This window comes from Chaetura pelagica, unplaced genomic scaffold, assembly GCF_000747805.2.
Source record: "Chaetura pelagica isolate M959 unplaced genomic scaffold, ChaPel_1.0 scaffold174, whole genome shotgun sequence".
Classification (NCBI taxonomy): domain Eukaryota; kingdom Metazoa; phylum Chordata; class Aves; order Apodiformes; family Apodidae; genus Chaetura; species Chaetura pelagica.
This window is the reverse complement of record NW_009953722.1, coordinates 2,152,048-2,165,846: the sequence shown is the minus strand read 5'-3', so window position 1 is coordinate 2,165,846 and position 13,799 is coordinate 2,152,048. Positions and strand designations below refer to the sequence as shown.

Here is a 13,799-nt window from a genome sequence, read left to right as displayed (position 1 = left end):
TCGCTGCCGTGAGAGCCCAAAAGCCGCTAGGAAACCGGTTGAGTCCTGAGGGTCTTTGCTGAGGCACCAGGTGCCTCAGGTGCCGACCCCACGGGGCTGTCCCGGGGGAAACCCGCTCAGCTCCAGCCTGTTCCTAAGGAAGAGAAGGGCGTTGGGTTCAGTGACTCAACTCCCGGCTCCAGGGGGTTCCTCCCAGAGGCAGCTCAAGGGATAAATCCACATATAAACCACCAAACGACCGCAGTGCCTGAGCAAATAGCTACAGAACTGCATTTTTAGCAGCTGTTCCTGTTCTTTGGCCACACACTCTCAGCTTCCTCACAGCCAGTGTTGGTAAGATGCAGTGCTTGCGTTCAAGATCCAATAAGGTTGTTTGGGGTATTTTTTTAAAAAATAATTTGAATTTTGATTGCCTCAGATTTCAAGATTTGTCCTCTGAGAACAAAAAAAAGCTCCTTTACAGATGCTTGTGGGAGCAAGCCCTTAACACCCTTTTACAGGGCATGTCATAAACAGAAGATTACTTCACATAATACTCAAAGTTACCAAATCTGTTCCAATTTTTCCTCACTCTTCCTAAGAATAAGTACTTTTCCTAAATGCAAAACAAACAAAAGGCCTTTAGAACTTTTGTGGTAAGAAGCAGAAAGCAGTGAGCAGTCTTGCACATTGCTCATCCAACAGCTGCTGCTGGGTTCCCATTTCCATGGAGCTGGTGCTTCCACAATATATATAGTCAGGATGAGCCGTGTTAAATTGTCACTTGGATGCAGCTTAACCACTTCCCACTTCTACTAGAGGGAGAGAGGGCCTAGAGCCCAGCCTGTCCATCTTTAACACTCAGATGGGAAGGCCCTTTAAAGAGGTCAAGTGCAAAAAGGGTGTGAAGCAAGGCAGCATTTTGGTAGGCCCTGTTGAGGAGTCATAGAAGTTGCCTGGCAGCTTTTAGTGTTTAATGACAATGACACTATCTACCAGGGGAGATCTTGCAGAGAAATATAGACAGGTTGCAAAGCAATGTCCTCACCTTTGGAAGTAACACCCTTCTGGGGATCCTGATGTGTGGGACTGGTACTAGCAGTTTAAAACTTGGCTCATGCAGGGATGCTACCTGTTGCTTCCTGCTTGCAGCACAGGATATTTTCATGTAAAGATGACTCTATATACAAATGAATCAAGATTTTAGCAAGTGCACTTTACTGCTAGCATTGCCATGGCATTTTATCAGCACCAGTTTGAAAACACAAATATGCTGGAGCATCATCAAAGTGTTGAATCTTTAAATTAATTAAAGCATGAAATTTTGTATATTCTTCTGATCTGATTTTTCCCAGTTCCTATATTCACTACTTAATTGTGGTTGTGGAAGGCACTCAGCATTGCTTAGATTTGTTTTAAATTAATAGAATCATAGAATGTGTGGGTTTGGAAGGGACCTTTAAAGGTCTTCCAGTCCAGCCCCCTCTGCCATGCACAGGGACCATTTTAACTAGGTCAGGTTTCTGAGAGCACCTGGTCAAGCCTGACTTTGAATGTTTCCAGGGATGGGGCCTCCACCACCTCTCTGGGCAACATTCCAGTGTTTCACCACCCTTATTATAAAGAACTTCCTAATATCCCACCTAAATCTACCTCATTCTAATTGACTTCAATTGTAAAAATTGACTTCCAGGAGACAATAATAATGGAATAATGTTTTGATAAAAGAAAAAAATATATAATTAGATTTATACATGTGACAGGAGCATTAAAATTTAGTGATCTTATCTAAAAACAAAACAAAACTTAAAAAAAGTACTTAAAAGGGAAAAAGCAATGGTGTTAAAGTAATTCCAATGGAAGCACACATTGCTATGTCTGAGTAATAGTAGCCTGCAACAGTAATGCAGAGAAAGGACACATACTTTTTAACATAACAGTGAATCCACATGCAGAAACATTTTCTGAACAGCCAAAATACTGCCTGTTCTAACCTGGGTCTTACTATCCTAAGCTGGATAGCCAAATGGAGCAAAACCACAGTGGAACTGACACTATTCTTCAGTTTTCTTTGATAGCTTTCCCAAACTTAAAATCTTCAGTTCCATGTTGGTTCAAATGTCTTCCTTTCCATCCATACTGTTCTGCCAGAATTTGTCTGAAGCTCAATCAGAGAGGAGTGTCAACTCAACATTGCAAATGCAACTTTCTGTACCTCAACAACTGTCCTAGCAACCTCCAATCAAACACATACCTCTGTTCTGGGCTAAGACAGCAGGACCACTGCAACTGCCCACAACCACCATAGCTTTTTCAGCTGAAAGAAAAATCTCAGAGCTACTCAGTCCACTTCATACTGCAAGAGTCTGCACAGAAGTCCACAGCATCCTGTGAGTCATGGCATTGAAAGCACCCAACACATCTAATAGTATGGTTATGACTGGCCTTTAGCCAGTGAGGAGATTTTTTGAGCAATACTACCAATGCTATTTCCACACCAAACTTGAGCCTCTAACAGATAAAAGAATTATTAGGGACAAGTACATGTTGTAAAAGTTACCTCTCATAACATATTGCACCCTTTTGATCAAACCATGAAGACTAGGCGGTGGGTAGTTGTTGGCCAGGTCACAATCAAGTGATTTTTTTTCCAAGGAAGTACAAAACTGCATCCCTCAAACAGAAGAAGAAATTCTTCTTAAGACTTCCTCTTTGGAAGAAAGGTTACTTTGGAACCTTAAAAAGAGAATTCATTCAGTCCTTCACTGAAAATCTCTATGAAACAGCTCCATAGAATACTGAATATAAAATGCATCTTTGGCATGATGATTCCTCAACTTTTCAGTCTTCAGTTCAAACCAGACCAACTACATATATAAAAGGAGAAATGCCCTTCCCATTGGTAGGATTTGTACAGACTAGCTGTATTTGGCCACAATGCAGAGTAATAAGGCTCTTTAAAACTTCCTCATTTGGAATTGGTGCAGGTAAAGAACCATATTTCATTCATGTCCATCTGTGGCATAAAACCTTGAAAAAATCTTTACACTCCAACTGTTTAGTTTTACACTCAAACTACTTGCTCTTCATACTCTGTTCAGTTTCTTGGTCATTGTATTGTCTGAAATTATCCATTATTCAGACTGGGAAGTAAAAATGAGAGAGAGGCAGAAATCTTGAAAAACTTATCAGGCCAAAGGCTTCTCAAGAGACTTTAATCCACTGGGAAAAAAGGTATTTTCCTTCAGCCACTGTTGGTCAGACATTAGGTCTATTAAGTTCTGAATAGAGACCACCAAAACTGGACCTTCATTGCTCAGGGAAAGCACACAACAATGCACAGGAGGAGGGAGTCCCCGCATGATGTGGGGTTAATTTCCAACTCATTGCAGTCCATCTAAATGCAATGACAAGAGCATCACCCACTAGATGGGTGAGCTGATCTGGGTGAGCTGATCTCTATTCAGTAGAGACCTGGGATAAATAATTTTACAAAGCTCTACATTGACAGGAATTCAGCATCTGTGCACAGCTGAAAAGGGGCTATCTGCAAGCCCCCAGAACCTTGGTACTGAGGAATGCAGTCAGCAAGCTTTGAAGTGATAGTGAACAATTTGTTCCCTGATAACTGTCTCCAAGCTAATCATTTCCAAGGCTCACTTAGAGGATACATCTTAAGAGACTGTATGGTATCTTATCTTCTAAGAGGTATGGTGGGTTCACATAGTGTTCTGCCCTAACTTTTGCATCTCCTGCCACAATTTCACTTCTATTTAAGGGGAGATGTGGGTATGGAGCAAAGGAACAGCTTTCCCATGGCCCTAGGCTGCCAGGCTCCCTTGGGCAAGCAGGCCTTTCCACACACAGGTCAGTGAAAAGAGCTGAGCTGAATTTGTAACTGCAGTTACAAATGACAACTAGTATACTATTTGTACTAGTATATAACTAGTACAAATACCATCTCTGCTCTCTTGAAAACAGGCATGGCCAGGAAATACAGCAACATAACAGGCCCCCAGCTCTCTGAGCATTGCCCTGAGGGGTATCCTCTCACTGCCTCACATGTGCAAGACTGTGTGAAGCCATTGTTATATCAAATAACTTTATCTCTGGGGAGATGGAAATAAGAGATCTGAGCACTCCAGCTGAACAATTGGAGAAGGAAAGAGCTTTACTTTCAAAGTCACCCTTTGCCAGAATCAAGCAGTCTTCCTCCTTGACCATTTTCTACGAAGGAATGAGTGTAGAACACCAGGAAGCTCAGCTGAGCATGGCCACAGCCTGACATTGCATCTTCAGGATGGCACAGTGTAACCATGATTTAACAGCTGAACACAGACATTTCTACAAAAGCTGGGGCCTGTGTGACATTTCTTCACTAGCTGCATTGGAAGTTTTTTCCTAGCTGTGTCTAAAGCAGAGGACTCCAGCTAAATGCTACCAGAGCATGTCCAGCATCAGTTCATTTTGGTATATATAAAATAGTTTTCAAAAGGATCCAAAGGTGTGCTCCAAAACCTATGAGTTTTAATTTGCTTAACTGGGATTGGGAGTATTTATACTAGACTGGCAACTCTTCTCACAAAGGCACCATCTTTAAGACTTGGAACTAGGTTATCACCTTTGCACTCCAAACCTAAACCTAAACCTGCACCAAGAGTGGGAGATGGTATCATCCATGGTTGTGTTTCTTCATTGACTCAAGATAAGTTCCTGGAATCACAAAACAAAATTTGAAGTGATTTATGATATTCTTAGCAATATTTTAGTTGAACTGCTTTCCTGGGAAACGAACATTACTCAGTCAAGGTTTTCAGAAAGAATTATGCCTTTTAGGCACGTAAATTCAGATTTTTGGGGTTTTTTTGAGAAGTGCTGTTTTCCTCACCCTCACATCCATTCCTTATTCTTCAGCCCACCCTCTCCTCCAGAGAGCCCTGTGCTTTCAGAGTGATGCTTCTCTAAATAATTTTTTTGCTACAAAGCAATCAATGTATCTTTAAAAGCAAAGCCCCCTCCTCATGTTCAATGAGGGGGAATAAACCTGATAATGAAGCAGCTGGTAAAGCTGATACTCTCAGCTCACAGAAACAGACTGAGATAGGGCTGCTGATTTTATTCATTTGCAGAAAAGAAAGTCTCTGGGGCTGAAATCCTGGCTCTGCCAATGCTGGGGAAATTTTACAATTCACTGGGTCCAGTTTCCCTCACTGCATGGCTTTTTCATTCCTCTGTGCTGAACAATTCTTTTTCTACTTCTCAAGTCTCCATTAAGCTTTGAGCCTTTTACCCAGTGGGAAATTACTCCATGGTGAGCAGGACATGAAAGAGAAAGTGGCTATTCAGCCTGAATGCTTGCAGTCTCCTCCAGAAGAAAGCATGTTTACTCACCCCTTCAACAACACTTCAGGAATAAATCTCCACTCATTTAACCAGCTGCTCACCCGCTCCTGGGGCTGGGGACAGTTTGATAAGAGGGAATGTACATTGAAATAACAAACCTGATAACCACAGAGGAGTTATTTAGACAACTGAGCTCCACCAGGAAAATCTACAGGTGGGGGTAAAGGACTGGTAAAATATGATGCTCCTCTAGATGTTTGAGAATCCTTAGAGGTATCCACATTCACACTTTCTGTTAACTACCACTGGTTTTGTACAGGTTTTTCTGTGCAAACACCTCTTAACTTTTTTTTAAATGTAATTATTTTTAAATTTAAGTTCTACAGTAGTTGTAATTTATTCTGCCCTGGAGCACTCAGGAGAAGCTTGTGAGGATGACAGCCACTGTACCAATTATCCTGCAAAAGCTACTTGGTCACCCTAAGGTAACCATTCACCAGTTGCACAAACACAGATGAACTTGGGGGGGTCAGCAGTGGCTGACAACTAATGAACCCCTCTGAGGATTTGTGCAACAACAAATGGAGAAGCTGGATTTTAGAAAGTGGAACTCACCCAATTGGGTACATTTTTGTATGGTTTTAAAGCAAAAAAAAATAATACAAAAGCTCTTGACACGTAAAGCAAGGCCTGTAGGATGCATCCCCTGATTTCAAGCAAATTACTTCAGGGATTGAAGTGTTCTTTTTGTTTAAAAGCAAGGGGCTTCCCCTCTCCCCACCCTTCCCTTAGCACTGAACAAAGCCCTTCAAGGTACATATGTTGTCAGCTAAACTCTAAGATTTCCATCTTCCCAATTATGTATGTGTTGGAACTTGGGTGAATTACTACAATAACATTTATTTTTCACCTTTAAGGTAATTCTGCTTCATCCTTTCTTTCTCTTGTTATCTTTCAGAGCATGCTCCTAGAACTATCATCCATCATGAAAAAGTAATGACATTCCGAGGAAAAGAAGTAAACTAAGGGATTGAGCACAAACCACCTTCAGCAGAGAGATACAAAGCAGATTCTCTGTTGCTACACTCCCCTCTCCTGCCACTATAATGCTAAACTAATAATACAGTTTAAGAAAGCAAACACTTTGTTTTACTCCTCCATTTGACACCCATCCTGATGGCACCCGACTCCGATAGCTGGTGTTAATGGGTAGCTCGCTGCACGGCTGCCGATTTTTCTGAGGTAGACTAAGCCAGATCTGGTCAGCATGTGCTGTCACTGCAGAAACAGCCTTGTGTCTTTGGGAGAACATTTTGGGATGTACAACTTGTTGTGCATGCTAGTAGTGTTCATATCAAAATCCAGCCTGATCCATAGACATTCAAGGTAGTGGGAAGGCCCAAGGAACTGACAAGAAAGGGTTAGTCTGATTTGAAAGTAACCTGGAAGGTTACGTGGCCTCTATCTCCCCAGGCTTTAGCAGCTGATGAATAAAAGATGGAAGAAACACTCAAGGAATCTGAAGGGACAGAGAATTTAAGAGGGATAAAAAAAACCAGCTGAAGAATAAGCTGCTGCTCGTCTGCCTGTGCTAATGCCGTCCTCAAGCTCTGATAAGACTTTCCATGCTAATGTAGCCTCCTCATAGCTAGTATTTCCAGCCTCAAAAAGGAAAATAAGTAAAATTGGGTGATTTATTTTAGGTGCAAAGCTTCTGTGCTTTTCTGCAGTTTGCTGTTGAAGATCTGCAAGGTGTCACCTCAGGGTCATGAAAATCTTATTCCCTTCACTGTCTAATTAGGTCATATAGAGGAACAGAAAGACAAACAAAGCCAAAAAGACTTCATTTTCAGTTTGCTAGGGCAGACTAGCTGTGGAAAGTTGGATTTCTGGGTTGTATGCGGCCCAAGAAAGTAGTCCTTCCACTTGTGTATCTGGAAAATAAAGCACCTTCCTGATTGTCACTGACCCTGTTTCTCGCCACACACTTTTGGCTGCTTTTGTTTGTCAAGCTTATCATAGCTCACATTTGATATTACCTCAATGGAAAGTGATGGTTGGAACCAGATTGTTAGCTATACTAGTTTCCCAAGGCATAACACTCCTCTGTGACTGGAGTACTCTAAGGCAAGTTCAGCAGAAAGCAGGGGAACAGAAAAAAAAGAAGCAAGCATAAAGATGGCTTGAGATTACGTCGGTTTTGTTCTACTGCACGATTTACATCCATATTCCGCCTCACTACAAACTCATTGACAGTTTGCCTGTGCATTTGTTTAGTATTTTAAGACACAAAAAGGAAATACTTGAAATGGTGGCCATTAAGTGCCAGCAACAACTGATCAGGGATGCACAACAGCTTTGCTAAAGTACATTCTCTGCTGCCAGGCTATGTGTGGAGCTGATGGATGTGACATCTCCTGACAGATTTGAGGGGGTGGGAAGCTTTCTTCATATATGCTCAACAGGAAGATTCAGAAAACTGAGGAACTCTGCAAAGTAACATTTTGATTTACTTCCACAAGAATTTTAAAATTTAAAAATCACAGGCAACTTTCACTGCTGCAGATGTGAGGAGGATGCAGTTTGTATCCCCAAGGATGGTGGCCAAGGACATGCCATCTAGGGGTTTCTGTCTGGTGATAAAAAGTCTGGGAACCTCCCTCTAGCAGCATGCCTTCCTCCCTACTCCCCACAGCAGCATCCCAGCAAGTGTATGGAGCAGGGTAGGACAACTGGCCATGTCACTGCTCCCTTCCCAAGTCTCCTGTCAAGCTGCTGAGGAGACACTGAGGTTGACTCCAACCCAAGAAGCCATGGATTTGGGAGTCCCAGAGAGTAAACAGCCCCTGCTAGATCCTGTGACCTGCTTGTGGCAATAGCATCTAAGGCTGTTATAATTATTTTTTCCTTTCTGGCTCTTCAGTGTATGTGACGAACAGTCCATGGCACAAGTTCCTCCTTCAGAAAGGAACACTATGGTATTTGGGTTACACAAAGATTTTTCAGCTATATTTGCCTTCTACAGAAACCTCTCTCAATTTCTCACAGATTTGCTGTAAAGGGGAAACAATCCCCAACCTCTGCCCTTGCCTCCTAACATGTATACCAACACCTTAGAAGACAAAGACTTAGAAGACTTGCCATAAGTCAAGCACCAGGGGAGTGGGTATAGATACAGCTTGTTTGATCTTCCAGAACAACTTATTTCATCTTTGCAATGAAATACCCTCAGCTGTTGCTGCAGCAGATCAAAGATAACTGGATCCCTGGATCAAAGGCAACTAGTAAATTAGCAGTGGGACCACAGGAGTGGAGGTCTCTTTACCAGTCCAGAGATTCAAGCACATCCAACTTGTCCTTCTGAATCACACCTACAACCCAGGCATTAACCGAGCACTGCAACAGTGACATCAGAGTCAAGATGAGTCGATTTACAATACATAATGATATGTCTTTATTTCATCAACAGAAATGGTGTCTAGACAAAATTCAGTTAACACTAGCAATTCAAATGAATGAAAAGGGTCGGGTGTTTTTTTTTCATTTTTGTTTTTTGCACAATACTGTATTTACAATGAGTAAATGACATTTTAAATTCGTTAGTTCATAGCAATGCTTTCTTCCAAAAAGGTAAAAATTCTTAGTAACAGAGAGTAAGCATCAACAGCCACCTCATTTATTTATACAATAAAAATCACAAGAAACCACAGTCACCTAGAAAAAAAATAAAAGACAAGCTTAAGAACTAGTACAATAAAATGATGCATTGAATTAAGTTACATTAATCGCATAGAATTTGTGTAAAAAGTATGTAGAAAAAACACCTGATGTAACCTGTTACAGTCATTGACCAGTTATGAGAGGTACAGAGGGTTATACAGGTAGATATGTGTGAAAACTGTCCATACTGTTTGACCTGGGGAGGAAGAGAAGAGGGGTTGCACCCCCTTGCATACGCTGATAAAACCCTGTTTTGAATATGGCCTCTGAAGTTTGTAAGGCATATAGAAGAGGTGCACTTGTAACCAACTGGTTCTGGAACAAACTCTTAGGGCATCCCCACCCTTGAAATCAAAGGTGATGCTTGGAACTAGGAGTAAACAACCACGCATTGAATACCACCAAAGTTTTTATTTTCCCCCCTGCCAGTCTGCGGGATCCAGACATCTCCAGGGAGAGCAAAGGCAGCGCTGAGAGCAGGACTGAGACATCAGAAAGGCAGGGGAACACAGAGCTGGGCAGGGGGGATCCCAGCCACAACCCCTGGCGTGGGGCAGCTGCTCCCTCCTGTGCCCATGTCCCCAGGGTGGGCTCCTCTGCTCGCAGGGACCAGCCCAGCCGGCGATGGCAGCCCCTGGCCCAGCTCCCCCCACAGCACAGCCTTCCTCTGTGTGCGTAGCCTGGGACCGTCTCTGCTTCTAAGCAATCAATGAAATCAAACACTGCCAGTTGCCATTTCTATTTTAGGATGCTAGTTTCTTTCTGCATGCTGTTAATTAGCCAAAAGGGACACCAGTGGCACTGCATGAACTGCGTGTGACTTTCACCTATGGGAAGGGCCCTGCCCACACTCACTAAAATTCATACAGGAACAGAACTCATCTCACTGGCTTCTTAGCTGTCATTTGGTTGGCATAATGACCTTAGAAAAAGGTATTTTTAGTATTCCTTCCTGCCAAAAAGCCATTTTATTTGCAAAAATGGCAACACTATCTGTGTAATACCTTAAAATGCAAATCAATATTTGACTTTGATATAAATAATATCTATCTTGGTGGAGTGTAGGAAAATACTGTACACTTGAGTCTTTGCAAGTAATGCCATTACAATTTTGAGAGTAAAGGGAAGAATTATTCTACAGACCACCAACAATAGATCTTTTAAATATACATACAGTATTTTAACATATGCATATACACATATATTGTATTCTACAGCATCAGATCTGATGCTTGAGTCATTAAATACTCTTGGGAGTATTATAAATATACAAATATGTATTATAAACAGGAAAATACACAAACACACACTCATGACTAGAATTATAGATGTATGTATACATACATACACATATTATATATACGGATGTAAAATTAACTTGCACTGTGTTGGCAGGGACAAAACTGAACCAAAGTCAAAATCTGTTGAGAAAATTTCTAGCAGGAAAGAGAGCATAAGTTCTTTATGTTAATAGTTTTAGTTTCACCTCACTTCTGATAAAAATAAACTGCTCCATACTTAGCAGATCCCCTTCTTAGGCAAGGCCACCAGCTCCGCTGCTCATACTGAGCTAAACCTTCTCTAGGCAGCCCTAAAATAGAGACTCTTAAAATGCTGCAACCACGGGCTACAACATCCACCTGGAGGCACCTCCTAATGCATCTTGAATCAGGGGAAAAAAAAAAAAGGTGAAAGCAGTGTTCCTTGTTGCAATAGTAGAGGCCATGAAGTGGAGCAAACTGTGAACGTGTGTAAACCTGGCAAATGTTCACTTCATCTCGCTGCAAATTTCACAACAGGTCTTCTGTTCTGGAAACTGACCCCTCTCCCTCTTGTAACCACCACAGCAGTGGGTTACAAGACAAGGGAGGATGTGGTGTTGATTCTGGAATTGCAACGCTTCACCGTGCTTTCTCCTGGTGGATCAGATTTCATTTTATTACAGGACTACCGTGAGTCCAGCGTGCAGATTTGTTTTACTTGTTAGGCAATCATAAAGTTACATATTAAAAAAAAATCTAACTATCTAGGCATTTTAACTTCTATTCAAGCGCTCTTTAGAACACAGACTTGATGAAGTGTTGGACTCCAGATTAACGACCACACTATCAGCATTAATCATTTATCTGGCAGCAGTTAAACCATTTAGCAAAGTTATGTATCTAGTTCCCACTCTCCTTTTTAAAGAGAAGTAGCAGTTAGCATACTAATCACTGTGGCTTGCCTTTGCAGCACATTTTACTTCCTTGGGAAAAAAAACATAATACAAGGATTAGATCCAAAAATATAGTGCATTTTAAAAGCAGCATATACCCTTAGAAAGACATTTAATAAATTACTTGTACAATATATAAAATAATAGTTTTATACTGCAGCATCAAACTCTGACGCCTGAGTCATCACGTTAGGAAGTCTGTGATATAAATACTGGGATCTCCTGATAACACAGCCAACATTTTTGTTTTTGTTTTGCTTGTTTTCTGTTTTGTTTTCTCTCAGTTTGTTGTTTGTTTTTTTTAATTTTCTTTACTATTTTTTTACTATCTTTTTGTTCCAGAATCAGCTTGCAATAAGCTTTAATTGTGTTCAAGGCACCCCCAGAGAACGCAGAGAAACAAACACATTATATACTGTAGTACTCACCTGACAAAGCATAACAAGCTTAAATGAAATGAGGTTTCCTGGCGATACAAGTATAGCAATGGCAAAGGAAAAGGAGAACTAGATAGAGACTGGACAAAGCTTCAAGGACTTGCATGCCCACTAGAGTGGAGCAGTGTCCAGTGGGAGATGGGGTCTCACCATGCCATGCCCAAGCAACGCCCAACAGGATCGATGCTGCATGTGTCCTCTTTGACAAAAATAAAGAGATTCTTGCTTAATATCATAGTGACCACTGGCCAAACTCTTAAAATTCATAAATACTACAGTCACTTTTTTGTTTGTTTGTTTGTTTGTTTTTCTTTCCAATGGTATCCTAGTGGTCAGCTGTTTTGACCTCTTGTGGCAAATGGTTGGGCATGTCAGCTTGTCAGCTGATGTCCAGGTCTGAAACTAGTTCTCCCAATGTCTTCCTTTACTGTTAGCCCAGTATCAGCTTTGAGAGCCACGTGGTTCGGAATAGGAAAAAAACCTCAAAACAAAATAGAAACAGAAAACAACCACCACCACCACCAAAAAACCCCACTGAAAAACCATGATACATGTAAATATAGGAAGCAATGCCACAAAATCAGCTACTTCTAATGGGAAAGAATGAAATCAAACATCCAGAAAAGCTCATGGGGGAGAGAAAGAGAGAGAGACAAGAGAAAGGTTGAGGAAGAGACACTTATTTGAGCAGTGGTTTTAAGTATCAGTTCCCAAGGTAGAGGAAATCAAGAGACCCAGCACCAGTATGAAGCCAGGTCAAACCTAAGAGCTGCAGCGCATTGGATTTTGTGTGTGGGTTTTTAAACCGTTGGAATGAGGTCAAGAGTACCAGTTGCACATGAGTTGTTAGTAGAGTAAATCTTCATGTCAGGAAGCAAGTTAAACTTGGTTTTATACTCATAAAACATTCTATCTATTCATATATATAGGAGGTCACTTAAAAATAAAAAAGGCAACAGAAAAACATCTTTAAAATACTGTGTCAGTTGACCCTTCCCTCCCACCCGCCCCCAGCCCTCCCCAAGTAGCTATGACTCTATAATGTGATTCACATTTAGTTTTAAATTCTAGCTTTCACCATGGTCTCATAGAAACAAAACTTCTCTGCGAAGCACAGAACTGCTTTGCAACGTCAACAAATTCAAAGGAAATTCAAATCTTCCCCCCCTGCCAAAGAGCTTCTCAGCCAGTTACCTGCAAAAGATGGCTGGGAGGGGGTTCAGTTATTTTTAGGTTAAGCTCTTTTAAAAAGAAAGGACAACTGCTCCCCCTTTTTCAACTGTGTGAACTGGGAGTTTATGGCATTTGTATACTTTCAAACATTTAAAGGTAAGGATTTTGTACAGTAATGATTAATACTTAAACATAAATATTCTCCTACATTATATACTAGTTTTTCTTTGTACATGCGGGGAAAAAAAGTATTTTCAACAAACATGGCACATGCTATATGCATTTCCTCCTCGGTAGCTTGGCTACAATAGTTTGGGTGAAGAGGGTAAAAGCAAGACTTTGTGGCGAGTGGGTGACGGTCCATGAGCACAGTCTGAAGATGGAAGAAGTGGAGAGAGGGAGCTGATTCCTCCTCCAGAGTCAAGATGCTGATCTACTGAATGCCTCAAAAAAAGCACCAGTGCACACCTCTAGTGTAAACGTTAACACAGAAGACCACATTGTCACTTAGTGCTTCTGAGAAGCTGCTTCCCTCCACTTTTTTTTTTTTTAAACAGCTGTGAACAGCTGGTCTTTTTTTTTTTTTTTCAGTGACAACAAACAGTATCAGCCAGTAAAGCACATGACAGTTGTCATCAATAAAGCCACGCAACCTGGCACACGTAGGGCAAAGAACCACAAAAAAAAGACTCAGTACACTTATAATAATAATAATAATAATTAATAATAATAATAATAATAATAATTAAAAAAGCATTAGGAGGACGTTTTTCTGTCTACGCTGTACATAGAGATGTTATGCTTGGAAAGTTGCTGTCTCACACAGTCATACCATGAGTCAACATTGCTTCAGATACAAATCCAATGCAGTTACAACTAAGCCAATTCACTGAGTAGTCTCCTTCGAGACAGCGCTCTTTTAGCTGCAGTTT

At 41.1% G+C, this 13,799-nt stretch overlaps 1 protein-coding gene across 1 annotated transcript in view; it reads left to right on the top strand.

Moving 5' to 3' along the window:
- GJA10 (gap junction protein, alpha 10, 62kDa) overlaps nt 1–6,348 on the top strand; it is a 7,737-nt gene extending 1,389 nt beyond the window's left edge. The window contains exon 2 of the mRNA XM_010000536.1: nt 6,281–6,348. Coding sequence (XP_009998838.1) covers nt 6,281–6,348 — 68 coding nt within the window. The remainder of the gene's footprint in view (nt 1–6,280) is intronic.
- The last annotated feature ends 7,451 nt before the right edge of the window (nt 6,349–13,799 follow it).